The sequence below is a fragment of the Streptopelia decaocto genome (assembly GCF_964273445.1).
Source record: "Streptopelia decaocto genome assembly, chromosome: 1".
Lineage (NCBI taxonomy): Eukaryota > Metazoa > Chordata > Aves > Columbiformes > Columbidae > Streptopelia > Streptopelia decaocto.
Genome location: NC_138663.1, coordinates 23,010,132 through 23,032,267, shown reverse-complemented (window position 1 = coordinate 23,032,267; position 22,136 = coordinate 23,010,132). Strand labels below are relative to the sequence as shown.

The window sequence follows — 22,136 nt, the reverse complement described above, 5'->3', positions numbered from 1 at the left end:
TTAAGCAACATGTCAACAACAGCTTTGGAGATGCATGCTTCCATGGTCTTTCTGTACTTGCTGGTCCTAAACAACAAAATTTTGCTACACAGCTGCAGGTACTTCACAGAAGAGAGGCTTGTCTATCTAAAATGCATTTGGGCATTTATCCACCAAAGACCCTAGCTTCATCCAAATATTGATCCTCTAGATTTCTATTTAGCTAATCTTAGAATCACAGAAACTCTCTAAATGGCTATTGTTTCAGCATTTAAATCCCTCTAAATAAGTAACCTTTTTTTTTTTTTTCTGTAAACTCCTTTCATACAAACATAGTTACGAGTTACAGAACTTGAAACACATAAACAACATGCATTAACTTCTTCAGTCATTCCATTCAATAACACCGGTCCTATTGCTCATGTAAGACATTCTTGCTTCCCCAGTGTCCCACTCTGCTCACTGTTGTTCCCTTATGCCTAGTCTCCTGCTATGTTGTGGTAAAATTAGATTCAGCCACTTCTGTTTAAGAATAAATAAATGTTTGCTGACATTAGTTTGAAAAGTATTCAAAACTGCCATAAAGTGCAGTTTTGAAGACACCTCAGTGAAGGTCTTCCAAGGACTGTCAAGCACTTTCTGTGGACAAGACTCACCTGTTTAGAATATTGGATTTGCACATCCACATAATTTGACTCATGTTGAAGAGTTACGATATCGTACATTTTTCTTTGTTTTGTTTTGGTTTTTTATCAAAGAAATCAGACCTGGTTGGTGTGTTTAGGTTCTGAGCTTTAGAAGTGTTTGTGATCTATTCCTCATCAGCCCCAGATTGTGTGAATCCAGGACAGTGTTTGGAAACCTGCGTGCCTCATCCTGGGACTGTGTGTTACACAATGCAGCAGAGTGTCCTCAGGATAAGCTGAGAGATGGACCTGAGATTGTTTGGAGTTCAGTTCTTGTACAGATTCACATGTACCTGAACTTGGTATCATTTATTTTCATTTCAGGTAATCAATGGCTCATGAGATGATTCATTAACCTTAAACTCCTTCAAACCAGTTCAACTGGAAAGTCCTATAATTAAAACTGCAAGAAGTTCTACAATGGAGCAAATGCTTTCAGTTCCTCTTTGGTGCAGACACTGGGCACCATTAGGCCCAGTCCGTTTCCTTGCACCCGTCCCCCTGTGTTAATTATTCAGGACTGATGAACTACGGAGAAACTGCAGCCTTAGGCTGAGGCAGAGGACAGGGCTCTGAAGCAGAGAACGAGGAATGAGGCCAGGTGAATCCATATGTGCACAGAAATACATAAACACACAAAGCATTCAGAAACACCCCTTGGGATTATCATGTTTTTAACTGAACTATAATTCTGAGAAATGCTGCTGGTTGAGCTTTGATTTGTGTTCAGTGAAGAGTTTCACTCCGGTTAAGGGAGTAAAAGCAAGTTATAGGCTAGTTTGAACTGAGTTTTAGTGCATCTTTATTTTTGGTTTGATCCTGAGTGAAGCACTGAAAAGCCTTCAGTCCCTAAGTTTCATATGTATTAGACTGACTATATTGAGTACACCTACAGGTCTGAGATGCATACTATAGTTAAAAAATACTGCTTTACACCATCAAAGCACAGGCTACTGTGACAAAGTCAATTAATAAATGCTTGCTGCAGATAGATCACTCAGGCCTGACAAGTTTGGGTTGTTCTTAAGAAATGGGCAGGCAGACAGACAGATACACACATGCACACAGAGCGTAGGTCCCTAAGTTGATTATGTCTTCAGCTTAATACCATTAGAAATGTCTTCCAAACATTTGCATTATACTGGATTATTTTTGAGACACGTAGTCTTCAAGTTCTCTTTTGCAAAGTGATGCATCAGTTATTAGATATTGTGTCTATAAGGAGAAAGCATAGTAGATTAACTGCACAAACATCCTCTAAAGTCAGGCTGCTGCAATTCTTCTTTCTTAACTCTTTTTTATTTGTTTTCCATTTAACTTAGGATATACTGCTTTGGGGTTTTTTTTTGCTTTTTTTTTTAAGTAATTTTATTCAGATTTCTGTGTACTTCTAACACTTAACAAGGCAGTACTACTATAGTGATAAAAGTTTAACAAAGGCAGAATCTATTGGATTATAGTTTGGAATTCTATCACTTATACCTGTTGAAAGAAAGTAAGAACGTTATCATCATGAAATAGACACAAACTCATCAAGGAATCTGTCACTGCAAAAACTGTTCAGAATACACTAAGTATGTGGAAATAGCACCACAATTTAATTTTATTAAATTCTGCTAATGGAATATAAAATAAATATTAGTATCTTGAAAAGGCCAGTGTAATGCTTTTGAGTTTTCAAAAAATGAATCAAAATTAATACATTATAGAAGTGCTGAATAATGACAAATGATCTGAGTTTGTCAATACTACTACCATTATCTTTAAGGATGACTCACCATTTATGCTTCTCTAGGTACACCCTCTGTGAGCCCAAGTACGTTCTTTAATACTGCTGATGAAAAATAGATTAATGTTCTTATGCAGCTTGCAAACTCTTAAACAGTAATAATTAGAATATATCATCCTGCTACAGTATTTCACCCATGAACACCTTGGTTAAAACAATAAATGACATTGTATTAAATGGTATGAACCACACATGTTATGTATGATGCACCTCTTAAGCTTCTCATAGGCTGTATTTTGTAGAACAGGTCATACGGATTTGTGTTCTTTGGCCATCTTCTGAGAATGCAGATGGGGGCATGCTGAGAGAACCAGACATTTTCAAATCCTAATGGAGACTCTCATATAGAAAGCAAGCACCAGCTTCTGATATTCCTAAACTCATATTTTGTTGTAGGGCTCTGAGAGCTCATCCACACATGCTGTTTTAACTTGATCCTTACATACAGAGGAGTATGTGCCTGAAGTTTGTCAGATTCACATGGATCCACTTCTTATCATGTCCTGGGCTTCTGTTATTGTCAGTACCGCCACTAGCTGTCATAAGCTAAAAGTTTGTAAATGAGAAGTAGAACTAGAGCAGAAAAAAAAAATGGTTATTTTATTGTGATTAAAATATTCATCAGGTTCAGCAGTATTTTAGCTAAAATATGGCAATTATCATGTACAAAATGCCAACAGCCAGCAATTCTTTGTAGGATATTCTAATTATTTATTTTCACAGAATGCTGGATAACTCGTTTTATCTTAATGCAGAAGACTTTCCACTTTTTTCTGGTGCAGGAATAGTACCTGTATAGACTCATTTAATTGCTCAGCAAAGATCTGGCTGACTGAATACTTTCATCTCTTTACATGTCAGCACATTGCTATTCACATTTTATATCTGAATACAAAACAGGGTTACCTGGTATGTCAGTCAACCTACTTTTTTGTGTTTCTGTCTTTCTTCCTGAGAATCTGACTCAGTTTACCTGAAAGACAATGTAAAATTTGTAATTATGCTTGGGTATTAGATATCTGATTGGTTTCAGATTCAGCTTTCAGTGGAAAACAGAAATGAATGAAGACATTGTGGATTCTTGAAAGTGACCTGATGCCAGTCTCTTCAATTCAGCATCTCCAAGCAGCTATGGGTTAATTTATTGTGAAATTAGCTTCATAATGCACTCCCATGCAGCTGAAGGTGTTTTATTGATTAGAAATGTCACAAATTAAATGAAAGAAGAAAAAACACAAGAAGATCTACCTGCTACTGTCACTTTACTGGATAAACAATAACATCTACATATTGGGTCAGGATGTGTCACAAGTCCCACATTATGCAAATGTTTTTCAAATGAGTTGTTTCTTCCCCACACCAGAGAACTTTGACTCTCATTTGCATCAGTAGCACAACAGGCCTTTGGCCCTGGCAGCTGGCAGCTCAACCCCACCATACTGGGCAAAAAAGCTGACATTACTCTTCTGCTCTCCGTAAAAGGTCTTGCTTTGATCCCTGACTTCATATCTATGAGAAATTCAGCCAGATGGGAAATAGTTCTCGTGATATTTTCCTACAACAAAAAACATTCTGCTGTCATTAGTGCTGCCTAGGGAGAGCCTGGCTTTCAAGCACAGTGTCATCAAATGTAGGTCAGGAGCTTTGTCAGGTGCCTTGGTGCTAAGAAGTCTACAGTAGGATCCAGTGGTGGAAAATTTGAAACACCTGCATAGGACAGCATTACTTCCTTAAACAGACACATAGGATTCAGTAAAAAGAGACATTCTGCTTATGACCAGCTGATTCTCTTTGTTCTTAAAAGCAAAGCATGATGAAATTTTACAAGTCCAAATGCTGGATTCTGCACCTAGGATGGAGTAATGCTGGGCACAAGCACAAATTGGGAGAGGAGTGGCAGCCCTGCAGAAAGACATCTGAGCGTGCTCATTGACAGCAGCTTAATATGAGTCAGCAGTGTGTGCCCTGGCAGCCAAGAGGGAAAACCCCATCCTGGGATGCATCAAACGCAGCATAACCAGATGGTCAAAATAGGTGATTATCCCACTGTATTCAGCGTTGGTGTTGCTTCACATGGAGCACTGTGCACTTCTAGGCCACACAGTTTTAGAAGGATGTTGAAGTCCTTGGATGCATCCAGAGGAGGGCAGCAAAGCTGGTGAAAGGGCTGGAAGGAATGTCCTGTGGTGTGTGGCTGAAGACTTGGGGCTTAACTAGTTTGGAGAAAAGAACACTGAGGAGTGACCTCATGGCTCTCTACAGCTTCCTGAGGAGGGGATGTGGAGAGGGAGGAGCTGAGATCTTCTACCTGGTATCCAATGACAGACACAAGTGAATGGTTCAAAGCTGCACCAAGGAGGTTAGAAACATTAGGAAGCATTTCTTTACTGAGAGTTTGGTCAGGCACTGGAACAAGCTTCCTAGAGAGGTGGTTGATGCCCCAAGCCTGTCAGTATTTGAGACATTTGGACAATGCCCTTAATAATTTGCTTTAACTTTTAGTCAGCCTTAATTTGGTCAGGCAGTTGGAGTAGATGATCATTGTAGGTCCCTTCCAACTGAAATTATTCTATTCTATACTATTTACCTGCTGGAAAGCAGCACTGCAGAGAAGGTCTTGGGAGTTCTGGTCGACAACAGGTTGACCATAAGTCAACAATGTGCCTAAGAAGGCCAATGGTATCCTGGGGTGCATTAACAAGAGTGTGACCAGCAGGTCAAGGGAGGTTCTCCTCGCCCTCTACTCTGCCCTGGTGAGGCCACGTCTCCAGTAGTGCATCCTGTTCTGGGCTCTCCAGTCTAAGAAAGACAAAGAACTACTGAAGGGAGTCCAGCGGAAGGCTACGAAGTTGATTAGGGGCCTAAAACACCTTTCTTATGAGGAAAGACTGATAGAGCAGAGTCTGTTCAGCCTGGAGAAGAGAAGGCTGAGAGGGAATCTTATCAATGTTCATAAATATCTCAGGGGCGGATGTCAAGAGGATGAGACCAGACTCCTTTCCGTGGTGCCCAGCAATAGGATGAGGGGCAATGGGCACACAGTGAAGCACTTCTTCACTTTGAGAGTGCCAGAGAATTGGAACAGGCTGCCCAGAGAGGTTGTGGAGTGTTCTTCTCTGGAGGTAATCAAAACCCACCTGGGCACATTCCTGTGCAATCTACTCTAGGTGTACTTGCTTTAGCAGGTGGGTTGGACTAGATGATCTCCAGAGGTCCCTTCCAACCCCAACCATTCTTTGATTCGGTGATGCTGCGATCCTGTGATTCTATTCCTATTCTATTCGTTTTGTTTCGTTTTGTTTCATTCTATGTTTTAAGAAGGCTTATGACAGGGGGATCATGAGTGTGGTTCAAGAAAAAAAAATCCTGGGGGAAGTTGTAGTACCATACTATAGACTTAAATTATTTATAGCACCACTCTGTATGTAGAACAACTAGAATGCATGGTGACATTACATTTTGTGAGCATATTACCTGTACTTTCTCATTTCTGTTTTCTTGGCAAAGCAATATACTATGTAACTATAAAGTGCACTGAATTAATCAGACTTCCTGAGAAAACAAATGATTCCTTTCTTTCACCTTTAATATTTATGTTGCTGTTGCCAGTGCTGTTTTTTTCTCTATTTTCTGGTTTTATGTGGTCTGTTTCTTGAAGTAGGAGTTCATTTTTCTTAAGTGAAGAAATAGGTTCTGAAACATCATCATTTGAAACTGCCTTTAGAACACACTTTTAAGGCATCTGTCTTAAACTTCCAATGCTTTAGGCAGTAATTTATAAAGTACCATCAGTCTGGCATTTGAAATAATCACATTTTTGTTATTTTATCTTGCAAATTGTACACTTCATCGATGTCATTCAGTGAAAAATACCCTGAATTTCATATAAAACTAATCTTTCTGTCATTCCTTGTTCAGTGTCACACTGGAGATAGTGGCAACAGATGAAAACTCTTACAAGAAATGATAACTTCTGTATATCAAAATGATTGCAACTGGTTCTGTGTTTTCAGATAAGTGTATGAACTACAGAAATGAAGAAATAAACAGTAGATTGTTTTTAAAAATGTCTATCACTTGTAATGAAAATCTATGGGGAGCCAGGGCAGAATATATGGATACAGTTATATTTACAACTCTGCATCCTCTCTAAATTATGCACACTGTAAGAACACAGTTATACACAGTAGGCAAGCAATATTGAAGTTTACTCTTTCCAGTGTGCAATATGTGAGGTTTGTAAAGAGACAGATAGATAAATAAAACTATGGATAAGTTTATCTCTGATGAAGATTTTATATTCTTGTAACAGGCAAGTACCCAGAAGTTTGGCAGTTCAATATATCATATGCATCTCCAATATTCATTTTCACCTGTGCACTCTCTCTTGCTTTATGTTTTTGGGATCCTATTATTAAAATAAATAAATAAATAAATAAATAAATACCACCAACATTTAAAGTGTAATCCAGTTCTTGAGATTTTCTAAGAAACCAGTAAACCACTAAGTCAGACTTCCAGCAGCAGCCTGTAGAAACTAGATATGATTCTTCAGTTCCTCAGAAGAAAGCAATCTGTCATCTCTCTAACCGGCAATGTTTTCTGGAGTTGTTTAAGCACTTTTCACCCAGTTATTCCTCATATTTGACTGTTGTTGCCATGAATTTACTCCACTGATAAATTTGCTTCTATGATACCAAAGCCAGTACTTAGATAAAAAGCTCAAAAGGGAATGCAACAGAAGTACCAAAAGCTGTATTGAGGAAAGATCATAATGAGCCGGGAAGGCTCCAGAAACTTTCTGAATCCTGGCACTGATTTAGTCATTGACAAAAAGAGACAGGTGCCATATCAAAGGATCCGTTGCAACCTTTGATCCAAGCCTACACCGTGTGCATAAAATGTTACTATATATGTCTTTTCAGGTCTTTGCAGGAGTTGTGTGCATTTCTTGGATGCCATCATAATATTTTTTTGAATTTCAAAGAAAAATGAGTCCATGTTCTTATTTGCTACCTCATCCAGCATCAGCTGTGATGGTTTCCCTTAATTATTTCATGATGTTTGCATACTGCAGTTCTGTGGAGTATGTAAGATTAACGCACACTCTGGGATGGCATGTGCCCTTGACAGAGGTCAGCATGGATTCTTTTCAGATTACATAGTTCATAGACAGTGGAACTTTCCAACATAGTCTGCTGCTTCCAGTAGGGTTTTATGTATTGTGGTTCTATCACTGCTCTTTTATTTTTTTTCTTTCATGTCCATACTCCTCTGCATGTCACATTGTTCTACTCTACCAAGAGACAAGTCATTTGTATAATACAAACAAAAGCTTTGTTTGCCATTCAGGATATTGTGCATCTTACTGTACTTTTAACGTTGTTTTAGCTCTGGGGGACACGGCTGTTTTCTCTTCCCTGCTGCTATACCATTGAAAATAGTAATTTCCTGGGAGCTAGCCACCTGCTGTCATACTACAATGCCAAATGAGAAAAACTATTGCTATCTATTAGTTTAGTCTTTCAATGTGATGGAAAACTTTACAGAATTATCAACGTTCATGAAATGTACAAAGAATTCTACAGCAATCTTTTGTAGACAAACTTTGAAAACCTTCATAAAAGTGTTACAGAAACAAGTTTAACACAACTCTAATTTGCAGTTAATTTCCTGACAAAAATTTTAAGTAGAATAATTATTAAGATTTCCAATTTCCTTTAAGTTATCACAGCCAAAATTTTCTAGATGAATATGTCCTTATTTACCAACTTCTTTTTGTTGCATAGATGCAACAGATTATTTCCACCAAATGTATTTTGCAGTTCTCATAATTTTACTGATAAATTGAAGCCAAGTAAGAAGCTAAAAGGAGACAATAGGATTTACATATATTCAGAAGTATAGGACGCAGTACAGAGATAAAATCTATTCCTTCTTGTATTTGCTATAATCCATTAAGCACAACCATTTACTCTCTCAGGAAACATAATAAGTATTAGTGCCACATGTAATTCTCTCTCCTGATAACTACTGAAATTTCAGGAGTAAGTCAGAAAGAAATTACTTCTTTCTGATAAAAAGACTATTTCACAACTAGATTGTGGGAGGTAATCATGCACAGCAAATGAAACATGCATGTGAAACATGAAATGTTGTTTTCTGGATTCAAACAATTACAGTACCACAAGAGCTAAAGGTGCTATTAGATTAGACAGCACTGAAACTGGGAAAATTAATGCTTACCTCTTCTGTCACTAATTTTTGCTCTTCAAAATTTAACCAGAATATGTAGATCCATATATAATTTCTTAATTACACCACATGACACATATGTTGTTTCAAAGTCCAGTGATAAGCTCTCATTTTATTTAATGGCTGATGTGATGGTGAAATACACTGGATCATTCATGGGCATTTTCAAACCAAAGCATTACAAAGGAATGCTACAAGAGAGAGGTTTTCTCTTTATCCATCCACCATACTATGTCTTCTGCTTTCACAATCTGGCTTTAAGTAGAAGCATAAATGAGGCAGTTGTATTCCAATACAATACATTTACAAACTGGATCTGTTAAGAATGTTTTCTTTCATTTCTTTCCTTGGTTAGTAATAAAAATTATCTATTCATTGGAAGAGAGCTAGTACTATTAGTTAAAAACCCTGCTGTGGAAATTGCTATTTAGGCATTTTTTGAAAGACGGATTTTTGGCAAAGTGGCCCAATACTCTTTCTATAGAACACTTCAAGTATTGTCTACAAATTCTATTTCATTTCTGGTTCATTGCCCTAATACAGAGAGTCATTCAGATCACTCATTGAATCTATCCTGCCATCACAGAACAATATTAAGGAGTTGTTCCTTAAAAGTTTTCTGTCCTGATGAAGTTCCTTCAGCATACACTAATATTAGCAGTAATAGCAATTTAAATAGTGTGTTTTGCTTTGCCATGATAAGAACTAAACCCAAAGTTTATGCAATAATATTTTTTTGTAATTTTAGATGAAAAAAGTTTACTGTGCCTACACAAAATTTTAGTTGTTAAACTTCATGGTCTCACCTAGTGAATTACCATGAAATCTGAGTGGACTGAAAATGCTTGACAAACCCCTTGTTCAACAAAAAACAGATAATCACTTTTTCAGATATTGTCTCTCTAACATGCATAAGGCATAGCCTGCAGGCTTTCATTACACGACACATACAAGCAAACCATGCAATCAGGCCCAGTCAACATGGGTTTATGAAAGGCAGGTCCTGCTTGACCAACCTGATCTCCTTCTACGACAAGGTGACCCAACTAGTAGATGAAGGAAAGGCTGTGGATGTTGTGTACTTAGACTTCGGTAAAGCCTTTCACATCATATCTCACAGCATTCTCCTGGAGAAGCTGGCAGCTCATGGCCTGGAAGGGTGTACTCTGCGATAGAAGAAGAACTGGCTGGATGGCTGGGCCCAAAATGTTCTGGTGAATGGAGCCAAATCCAGTTGACAGCTGGTCGTGAGTGTTGTTCTCCAGGGGTCAGTATTAGGGACAGTCCTGTTTAATCTCTTTATCAATGATCTGGATGAGGGGATTGAGTGCACCCTCAGTAAATTTGCAGACAACACTAAATTGGGTGGGAATGTTGAACTACTGGAGGGTAGGAAGGCCATACAGAGGGATTTGGACCTGCTGGATCATTGAGCTGAGGCCAATTGTATAAGGTTTAGCAAGGTCAAGTGCCAGGTCCTGCACTTGGGTCACAACAACCCCATGCAACGCTACAGAATGGCTGGAAAGCTACATGATGGAAAAGGATCTGGGAGTGTTAATTGACAGCCAGCTGAATATGAGCCACCAGTCTGCTAAGGTGGCCAAAAAGGCCAACAGCATCCTGGCTTATATCAGAAATAGTGTGGCCAGCAGGACTAGAGAAGTGATGGTGCCACTGTACTCAGTACTGGTGAGGCCACACCTCAAATATTGTATTCAGTTTTAGGCTCCTCATCCTAAGACAGACAGTGAGGTACTAGAGAGAGTGCAGAGGAGGGTGACAAATCTGGTGAGGTGTCTGGAGCACAAGTCTGGTGAGAAGCAGTTGAGGGAACTCAGGCTGTTTAGACTGGAGAAAAGGAGGTTGAGTGGAGACTTTATTGCTGTCTACAACTACTTGAAAGGGGGTTGTAGCATGGAGAGTGTTGGTTTCTTCTCTCAAGTAACAAGTGATAGAATAAGGGGAAGTGGCCTCAAGTTGTGCCAGGGAAGGTTTATATTGGATACTAGGAAAAAATTCTTCATGGAAAGGGTTGTCAGGCATTGGAACAGTCTGCACAGGGAAGCGGTTGGGTCACCACCCCTGAAGGTGTTTAAAAGGTGTTTAGACAAGGTTCTTAGGGATATGGTTTGCTGCTGGATTTAGGTTATGTTTGGATTTGGTGATCCTGAGGGTCTCTTCCAACCAAAACGATACTATGATTCTATGATTAGTATAATACTTCAGTCACTGTGCTTTTGGCATACATCTTTTGGTCTTGCCACTGGGACCTCATTCACAACAACAGTAGTTTCTTCTGGATAAAAATTAGCTTGGAATGGATTTTGACATTGTGTATTGCCCATCTGATTTACAAGTTATTAGATGGTTTCAGGTTACAGTCGGGACTAGAAATACATAAAATCATCCAGTTCTTATGGGTGGTTCTAACTAATTAAGATTCCTGTGAACTTCACTTGGCTTTGGATTAAATCTTTAGCATACAGCATGTCTTTGGGGTCTGTGGAAGCGCATGGTTGATAGGAGAGAGTAAATCTTGCCAAAGTATACTAAAACTAGTGCACACTATTTTTATATGTTGACACAGCTTCTCTATTGGAAGATAGTGCCATTGCCAGGTGATCTTATGCTGTCACCTGTCTGCAAGCTAGAGACACCAATGCAGGCCTTGATCTGTATGCATTTTAATTTTTGTACAATGCACTGCCCACATTCATGAATTGAGGCAATGAAAGTTTGCAGAAGATCACAGGTCAGTTCAAGACCTTCACCCATTCCTTGTTTATAAATGTAAAGCTCTGTGATCTAGAATCTTTTAGTTACCAAGATCATTCAACTTCATTCAGTCTTAATGAAGTTACCAACTTCATTCAGTCTTAAAGAGCTATCTATCATAGTCTACATTCTTTTAATGATTTCAGTATTTGTTCTTTTCCCTCTCAACAATAATTTGGTTTAGATCAGGTTAAAATGATCCTCTGTAGCTCTAGTATAAGCTCTGGTGTAGCTCTTGCTGCACACTTTCAGACACCAGTGAACACTAGTTGATTTAAGAGTGCCCTGTGTCTTAAAGTCGGGCCAACAGAAGAGCTAAATTAGGAGCTCCATAACATCATTTATTGATAAAACCTAATTTGCTCAGATTTCTTTATAATCATACATGCTCTTGTGAATTTTGAATATCCTTGGGGAATCAAGCAAAGCTTGTTGGTATTTATTACTGGGTCTTTGGAATGTTTTTCAGGTGTGGTGTAGGATTAAGCTTCTGTGCACGTGTAGGTGCTGTGAAGCCATTTCAACTCCTACAATGTGTGCTGAAGCCACCACAACCCCCACTGCAGGTACTGCAGCCTCCATGACAAGCACGGCAGCCACCGTGGTCTCCACAACAAACATGCAGACAGCTTCACTAAAGCACAGTTACTTAGAAGAAAGTCAACTGAAAGGAAAAATTGTTAAAAGAGAATTGGTCTTGTCTTAGCCAAAACCAGGATGACACAAAAGTGATTTATTCACCAGAGTTACCTGTATGCATAAAATGTTTTAAGGGTTATAATTATTAACTAAAAGATCATTAAAAATTGATGTTTAAGTAATGCAGCTTTCAGTGACAGCCATTTATTCAAAGCTAATATATTAAAAAAGCTATAGTCTAATTCAATGATAAATCATCTCATGTCTGATCGCAAATCTGAATTAAAGGTAAGAAAGACCTTCATTAACTTGAATAGTTTTTACATTAGGGCCACAGGCCCTCAAAATATACTTTGAAGGGAAGAGGGTGAAAAGGTATGTGAAAATGGATACTGAAAAGTTAGATTTTTATATGTTCTTTGCTGTAATTTTTCCTTTGATTTTTTGGATTGTATTATACCTAACTAGAATATGATCATTGTCCAAATATCAGTTTTTAAATTGTTACCACCTTCTGATTAAATCTGCCTCAGGACTTCATTTTATTTGTAAACTTTTCATTTCAACTTACCTAAATTATTCTATTTCCCCACTTACATAGTGTTGCATATACACTAAGATAATACATGCCAAATTTCAACCTGCAGGATCTTTGTGTGTGTTAGATAATATCATTTATGATGGAAATGTTGATAGTGGTATAACTGTAGCTTCATGAATGTCAGATAAAGAGCAGAACAAGGTAGAAACAGAGGCTGCTAAACTAAAAAAAACCTCCAACAGTGAATTTTCTGTATAGAAAGACTAAGGGATGGCTATTTCATTGACAGAGAAGAAAAATGCAGGAGCTGTAGGAGTATTCAAAAACACAATAACAACAGACTCCATGAAGATTTCTATTCTTATTGCTGACTGAATGCTCCCAATCTTCTCATAAAAAATGGATCTTGTAACATAAAAATTAAAGAACAGTGGAAATAATTTTTCTGATGTTTATCTTTTTTACACTCATGTTGCAAAATTATACCAGTTTTTCTTTCAACTGTATTCTATAATTCTCTAGTTCTTTCTTTATAGTATTTTTTAGGAGGTTGCTTTTTAAATGATAGCTAAACTGGAGAAAAAAACACAATATCTCAAAAAAGACCATTCTTTAAAAAACAAAAACAAGCAAAAAAAACCCAAACAAAACAAACAAACAAAACCCCAAAAAACTCACAATGTTTTGTCAAATATTTTGAAAATGGAAATTCACTGTTATACAGTTTGCTGGCTGTGCTGGACTTCATGTGTTGACAGTGTAACAGAAACAGATTCCATTTCATATACTTCAACTTTCATTTATGTAATTTAGAACCCATCACAGCTTCTTTAATATTTGTTAGAAAAATACAGCTCCTTTGAGGAAAAAAGCAAAAGGAGCCATCCAGTCTAATTCAGGAGATGTAACATTTAATAACCAACTGATTGTGAAGACTCATTGACTTGACAAATGGTAAGTAGCGTATGGTATGAAAATACTTCTTTGGAGAGCGTTATTAACATCATAGATATCTATATGAATTTCTCTTTGTCTCTGTATAATCATTTCTAATTCATGCACAGTCAGAAGATGTGAAGATTGTAGATGGACATCTATTTCCTTGATTTTTAAGTGTTAATGAGGCAATAAAACATGTATCTGCTGGGTAACTGCTTTCCAAATTCTCCATTGATTTCTCTCCTGTTATTTCAAAGTCACCTTTATTGAGATAAGCATCTGCTACATTCTCCTGTCAGAGACAGGATACTAGGCTGAATAGACCTTCAGCTTAATCCAGTCTAGCTGTCATATAGTCTTACAAACTCTAAGTTCCAGAAATGAAAGGAATCAAAGTTATTAGTGGAGGTTCAAAAATATAATACAATCATACAAAATAATTACTGTCAGGAGTCCTTCACTTTACAAACATATAAAATGCACTTACTCTGAAGGGTGAGAGTGGGAAAAATCCTTCCATTAAAAAATATAGTCACAAAGCTTTGAACAAATAAATTCACACACTGCAGAGGACACACACACACATGCATGCAGGCATGCACGTACATACACACACAGGTGCACATGTACACACACGCACACACATATGCTTAGAGTTTACACTGCATTCTTCTGATGCCATGATTATTATTTTATTTGTACACCCACCTTTACTGCACATTCTAAACAAACAATAGACAACAGTGTAAGGACTTTTTTTTCTTAAAACTGCAACAAAACAAGTCTCAACATTTGCAAAACATTCCTTTATTATTAGAAATAAATTATTTTGTATAAAAATTAGCATGCGTTAACCATTGCATTTATTTTAGCATAGCCCAGGACTTAATTCAGTCAGCCATCACAAGAAACAAACTCATCTTCTTTTACAAGTTGAACAATGTAAGACAGGAAAGGAAATTGTCACAATCACAAAAAAGTACTTACAAATATAACATCAGACATGATTTATTTCAACAGCTTTTTTTTTTTTTTTTTCACAAGCGAACATTTGTTTTCCTTTTGTGATTTTCTTCCTTTTGTGAGTGAACAGTTCAGAAGCTGGACACTATCTCTGTGCTATAAACCTGGACTTTTCCTTCCTCTGTCTCTTTTAGTCTTTTGCTTCTTGTTAATCCTTGTCCTTTAGGAGACTGACTATAGATTTGAATGTAATCTACTGATATTTCCAAGAGTGAATTCTGGTGGTGGTAAAGTCTTTGTTTGCAAAATCCCATCCTGCAGGTCTTCAAGTGAATTTCATCCCTGTTCAGTTTGCCTGATTGCTGTAACTGACATAAGTTGTCTTGGTAGAGGAGGCTGTAAATAAAATTAAAAAAAAAAAAAAAAAAAAAAAAAAGGAAAGGTTCAGAATTTTTAGAATCAAGAAAGGAAAAAACCCCCACATATTTAGCATTTGAAATTAGACCGTGACTAACTATATTTCCAAATTAACGTGGCCCATGTGCATTGAATAAAGTAAGAAAATTTAAGCATGTATATAGCTGGTGAACAAGATGGGTCTCAAGTTCCATGTTCTTTATGGCAACTTATTTAATTTGCTGACTTGGGGAAGGAGAGGGCAATAGAGAGGAATGAGTGGTATTAGCATACCTGTAACAGAATTTCAACATACTATTTGTCTGGTATTTTGTCTGATTTTGATATAGGCATGTTTTTAATTTAGAGCTTAGATTTTTCTCTGTCTTCTACTGGTTGAAGAAAACTGTTCAGCTAGTGGTAGGTTGTCCATCTAGAAGACGGCTTATGGTCCTTGAAAGAAACCATAGAGATGGGAAACATCTCTTCAAGTTAGTGAAACTGGATAGCTAGAGCCTACAACACGTATTCTCTGGAGATCCTTCAGACGCAAAGCATCTGCATATAAGTGAGACAGGAGAAGTGCTTATGAGAGCCTAGGTTCTATTTTAGAGTTGCCATGCTATTATGGTATCCTTATGCTAATAGTCAGCTGATTGCTTCTTCCTTTGAGCAACATTTATACCCCTTGTTCAGAATGAGGCAATATGTTGAGAAAGTTAAATACCTTTGCTATTGTAAAAGTGAGCAGCTGTGAATATTATGTGGAAGTTTATGTCAGCTTCTAGCCCTTATATCTAAACCCTATAAAAAGATATACAACCCAAGTCTTCACTGTTGTGTTAGTGTAGTTGTGGGAAGAGGGAAGTGGTGATATCAGGTCTCACAGGCAGCTCCCTAATTCTAAACCATTTGGGTGTGTGGGAAATCAGACTGCAGGGCGACTGAGTCTCTTTTTTTGTCTCTATAATAAGGTGTATGTCACACTGCATAAAGAGGAATTTGGCTTACCGAATACATTTTATGTCCTGTCTCTAACACATGTTCTGTTTATGATAATGAAGAATGTGGTTGGCAGGATGAAAGTAATTTGATGGCACTAAAGTTGTCTGATCTATAGATTCAAAGATCTTAATTCTATTGCCATGACTTCCTTCTTTCCATTTCTTTTTTTTTTTTTTTGGTATGTAATCTTTTGAGAACAGCTGAGATAGATAGGGAATGATTCTTCATGCTAACTCCTAAATCCAGTCTAACAATCCAATGATTTAGGAAGGACAGACTACAGAAACCAAGAAATGAAAGTTTCTCTCTCCTGCCCCAAAAATTAAACTAAATCAAAGATCACTAAAATAATACAAAGTACTACAAATAACTAAGTTTGCTGCTCCCTTTTTTCTTCATGTTTTCTTTTGGTTTCTGAGCAATTTGATTCTAATATAACATTTGCCATTTTTTATGGCACAACAGAACAAGACCATTATAATTCATGTACCAGTGTAATTTTTGTTCCCTAAGAATGTATATATAAGAATGAATAATTAAAATGGAGCTGCAAAATGTAGGGTTTTTTTTTTCTTCCACTTGCACAGGTAGCTCCAGTACTTTATCTCTGAAGAGCTTATTCATGAGAGGAATGTTTTTTGCACATTAAGGAAGTCTTTCACATAATCAATCACAGTATTCAAACACCAACATGAAATAGCTTTATTTGCATGTATTGGGACACTTGAAGCAAATATAGACTCATTTACATCTTTCAGATGGGATGTACTGCTCTAGTCTGAACTCTCCCATGCTCCCACAGCTGGATTTCTGAGAGGATTCTATTTTTCCTTTGACCCACTAAGTCCCTTCTGAAAATAATGCAGGCCTGCTGAAATGACACCAAGTTCCTTAGAGCATAAAAGGATTTTGTTCTGGGTTAAGAAATAACAAATAAATGCATATCTGCAAACTCTACACACTTGGGAACAAAATAATGGAGGGAGCAGAGCTTATTTTTTCCTTCACCCGGAAAATAGGCTCAAATACATGATCAGATTAAGCTAGTTTACACATTACCCTGTATCAGCTGAGTTCTATGATAACTTCTCATGTGTATGTTTTTAGCCTGTGGCAATGTAACATAATCAGATTTATCACAACTCAGTAAGCTGAGTTATATGAGGACATTTATAAGAACCTCAAAATACAAACATAAGTATTTACTATACCTCAGTTGATTTAGAGTAACTTGTTAATTTGTTGTAACTTTGCTGTATATTTAAGACTTAAATAGTTTTGACAGAATAATCTAGAATTAACCAAGAAACAAAAATTATTCTATTGAGTTGTGAGTGGTGTTAGTTTAAAAAATGATAGCACAGGAAACTAGTGTAGATAATAGTTTGAAATGTATTAAATCTGATCTCATCTCCAAACAATGTTTTTTTGACTTGATAAATATTGCAAGTGTGTTTATAGTTCACTGTAATAAGCCTACAGTTCCTGTTTGGGGATCTGAAACCTTCAGCAGCTGGTGTCCTGCTCTTTAAGACTGTTAGCATTTCATACTAATAACATGTGCCACAGTTGGCAAGCATAGATGGCAAGAAAAAGTAACAGACTTGGCTCAAAATGTTTCTGGGAATGAACACTGGTTTTTAGCTCCAGTTACTACATTGCTGTTGGAATGAGACAAAAAGAAAAAGAATAAAATAAAAGAGGATCTAAAGCAATTTAGAATTTTTATTGTGATCTGACCTATATGCATTTAAAGTACTTGTTATTGTTATTCTTTCTGTAATTGTGTTTGGATTTTTTTTCATCCTTTTTCCCAGATGAAACTTGTTTTTCACTAAATATGAATGTGTTTCCCAAAAAAAAAAAGACTGTATTCATGCAAGGGACAACATGGAATAAAGTCTGTTACATGGAATAGGATGAATAAGACAGAGCAGAGTTGTCTCTGAGTAGGAAACAAAAGGAATTACCTGACAACCTCATCCTATTTCTCACCTAGTTATGAGTATTGGACCCATTTGAGTGAGTCCTGAGAAGGCCCACAAAAGGTTGGAGCACCCCTCCTATGAAGACAGACTGAAAGAGTTGGGGTTGTTCAGCCTGGAGAAGAGAAGGCTCCAGGGAGATCACATGGTAGCCTTCCAGTACCTAAGAGGGACCTACAAGAAAGCTAGAGAGGGATTTTTTTTACAAGAGCGTGTAGTGATAGGACAAGGAGAAATGGCTTTATACTGAAAGAAAATAGATTTATATTAGATGTAAAGAAGAAATTTTTATAAATGAGGATAATAAGACACTGGAACAGGCTGCCCAGAAAAATTGTGGATGCCCCATCCCTGGAAGTGTTTAAAGCCAGGTTGGATGGGACTTTGAGCAACCTGGTCTAGTGAAAGATGTCTCTGCCCATGACAGTGGGGTTGAACTAGGTGACCTTTAAAGGTCCCTTCCAACCCAACCCATTCTATGATTGTTATCGTTACCAGTTTTTGTGCTTGGGAAAGGGCAGGAAACATTTACTACCCACTTCTGGTATACCACAAAAAGCCTGATTTTTGCAGTCAGCTTCATATACTATCACTAAGAAGAAAGATCTACCTCACAAGGAGTCAGTACAAGCAGAAATTTTGCCATGTTGAGACATTGCTGTTATGGATCTACAGAAAAGGACTTATGTAACATTATGCGCTGATAATTCACAGGAATTACGAAGTTTTGACAATAACTATTTTGGCAGAAATGAGGGAAGCTGTTAAAATCCTAACAGTGCAGAACAATTTTGGGAAAGAGAGAAACCAATCTTGAGGCCAAGAGTTCAATTATTATAAGGACACCTCTCTGGAGTGCAAGTAACTTGACTCTGAATTTTTGCCTACGAAACATTATGATGCGTGGATCAAAGCCTAGTCAAGATATAGTTCTAGTGAGCTCAGACTTATATAGATGTGCTACTGTTAAAATCATGTTTAGAGCACAGTAAATAAGCATTACCCTGCATACATCACACTACTAGAGAAACAGACTTGCTTCCAACAGCAGCTGGTTCCATGAATAATCTTAGTTTAAGGAACACTAGACACAGGATTTCTCAATTAGATATCAGACAGTCAGTTGCACGCAGTATCCTCCAGGCATTAGGAACTATAGTGTGGTAAACTCATGGACTTTTATACAGTCTTCAAATGCAAACTCTGTTTGCATTTAGTAGGGCCTTGCATTTTTTGAAGTAAATACAAAACTTTGCTGCAGACTTGGTTTTGCCTTATCTGAATGTGCTCGAACAAAACTGTACTTTTCAATCTCCAATCAGTATCATCAAAAAGTAATAAAAATAAAAAAAAAAAAAAAAGAAAATGAAAAAAACCTTATTTTGAGTAAAATGATTGAAAAACTTATCTTTAACTGTAACACCTGCTGTCCACCCCATATGACATCTCACTTCTCAGTAGAAACCAATTCTTCTTTACTAGTAGACTCTTAGGATGAAGTTACTGGTTCTAATCATATTTGATTATTTTTATTGTGAAGTCCCAGTTTATGAGACTGTATGTCATGTGGTGCAACAGAAGCTATAACTTCTGTTCTCTTCCACACCAGAGCAATTTAGAAATGTGGCAAGATTCAGGAAGTTTTCTGACAAGGGAAAGAACTTTTTCCCATTACTAACCTATGACATGTCAGAACGTGTAATGATTAAGCCATGTATGGATTATGACAATTTTGTTCCTAGATAAGGAAGACCACAACAAAAACCTTGATTAGTCTGGGAAGCATTAGTACAGATGAGTTGTGATAAAGGAAAAAGCCAACAAATATTAAGGTGGAAAGGTTAAAAGCATTATTTTCACTTCCATATGCAACTGCAACGTTTGAAAAAAAAATGTTAACTGTTTTAATTATGTTTTTGTCAACAGCCTTTGAGTTTTGAATATACAGTGATGGCCATAAATACATTTCATGAACTGTCAGGACATACCACAACTGTCACAGCAATACACAACACACCAAATTAGCACAACCTAAACCAGATAATTTAAAAAATATGTGGCTTTCCAAAATCTAATATTTTTGTTTTCTTGCTTTTGTTTGTTTAGTTTTGTTTTTACTAGCCTCCTGTTAAAAAGAATGTTTCAAAAAACTCTAGGCATTCCTGCATTCAGCAGTACATGAATTCTGACACGTCTCTGGATTCATGCAGAACAAGCAACAAAAAGAATAAACTATTTTTAAAAGAAAGTGCATTCTTGTGAACGTACATATATTAAGAAGTGCTGCCACTCTTGACCATGGGAAAGTCTACAGATGACTTACTGTTGGTTTCAAGACTTTCACATAGTTCAGTTTTGACCTCTCCATTTGGTCTGTCGTTTCCTTTTTGGGACAGTTTGCTTTGCATTGTGGCAGCTGTCACTACAGCCTTGAAGCTCCGCTTCCGTTTTTGAACATTTTGCTCCGGATGAAAAATTATAATATAGACTTTGGGCATGTAGAGCATGCCCAGAGACACAGAAGCACTTAAACTCATGGAGACAGTAAGTGTTGTGGTCTGAATGTACATCTGGGGAAGGAAAGAAAGAAAGAAAGAAAGAACAACATAAAAAACATTGCTATATTGATTTAACATAAGAAGAAAAATAATTAACTTTAAAACTCCAGATGGAAAGTGAACCAATAACACTCTACAAAAAAGTACATAAATTGTAAAGACCCTTGACTTTGGTTGCCTTTCATTATAGTCAAGTAGGGCTGTTTTGTTTGGGTTTTTTTTAACCTTAAGAGGAAAAGGTAGAAACAGCATAATATTCATTAAACTTCATTCTCATAAAAGTAATCAAGATGCTGTAACAACTGCATTTTCAGAAAATAAATATGTTTGTATAAGAAAAAAGGAGGGACAATAGGATTAGCCTTGTATCATCTACTTTAATACAGAGAAGCTTCTATAACAATATGCCATGTGCCAATTCAGTACATGCAGCATGGTTCAACCAACAGCAGACACAATGCAGAATCTAATGAAATCTTTGATAAACTCATTGAACTTCAGGCTTGGAAAGAAAAAATTGTTCCTCCATAGTGAAGCTTGAATATTCTTGAGTTTGTTGGGTTTTTTCATGTTTGTTTGTTCCACCTTGCTGTTGAATTCTAATCACAATGCTCTTTTGGCTCACAATAAACATATTAACATGTCACAGTCCTAACTAAAAAAAATCAGGAAACTGGAAACGAGGAAATCAGATCACAAGGGACCTCATTCCCCTTTAAACAGATGGGAAGGAAAAATCTGACATTTCTGAGTGAGTCTCTATTGACAAGAAAGCAACCCCATAGTCCCATAAAAAAAAAAAAAATGATGATGATTACTCTATAAGAACAACAGAGAAAAGTTTCTGTTTAGAAAAGTATCCCAGTAGTATATTTGAAATACTAATTGTAGTCCTGCTCAACATTTTTTTTTTCTTAACAAATAATATTTTATTAGACCTTTTATGGGATGACAGTTTTACTTTACAGTTCTGTGTGGTTTCCCAAACTGGGCAGGAAATCTCTCAGTAATGATGTTAAACTGAAAAAGATACTGAAATAAAACTTGTTCATTGCCTTGGTAGAGGACTCACTGACGTTGTTAGGCATGATTTTAACACTGGCCAATACACATTAACCTGGAGATAGGGTAGTAAGTGTGTATGTAATGTCAGCTTCAGATCATCTGTTTTTATTAAGTGCCCTTCGGTAAGTTGACCCTTGGTGGAAAAGTAGAGATATAATAAACTGGTGTGCAGTCACTATTACAGTTGAACATTTTCAATGTCTTTCAACTTATGAAGTTTTTCCATTAGATGCTTTCATTTAAAGAGATGCTCTCATTTAAAGCAATTGTAGGTGAGAAATGTGACAAATGTACTTTGGAAGCCTGGACTCTTGTTCTGGGCCACCTTGCAAAGCATCTGTATAATTGTACAAAAAACTGACAAATTTGACCACAAAATGAGGGACAGCCCTATGTAGTCTTTAAGAACAGACTGGCAATGCTTCAAAATTTGTTAAAGTTGAACCTGCTTTTAGGGACAGCACCAGAATGAAAAGACAATCAGAATTTCCTGTTATGCTCAGGAGAGTTATAGGAGAAACACCTTCCCTTCAGTAATACATTAAGACAATATATCAG

The 22,136-nt window shown here is 36.9% G+C and overlaps 1 protein-coding gene across 1 annotated transcript in view; it reads right to left on the bottom strand.

The window, feature by feature from the left end:
• Positions 1–14,915: 14,915 nt before the first annotated feature.
• Positions 14,916–22,136, bottom strand: part of GRM8 (glutamate metabotropic receptor 8) — a gene marked incomplete at both ends in the record, with an annotated part of 340,828 nt that continues 333,607 nt past the window's right edge. Inside the window, 2 exons of the mRNA XM_082066696.1 lie at positions 14,916–14,965; positions 20,279–20,525. Of these exons, the coding sequence (XP_081922822.1) occupies positions 14,916–14,965; positions 20,279–20,525 (297 nt within the window). The remainder of the gene's footprint in view (positions 14,966–20,278; positions 20,526–22,136) is intronic.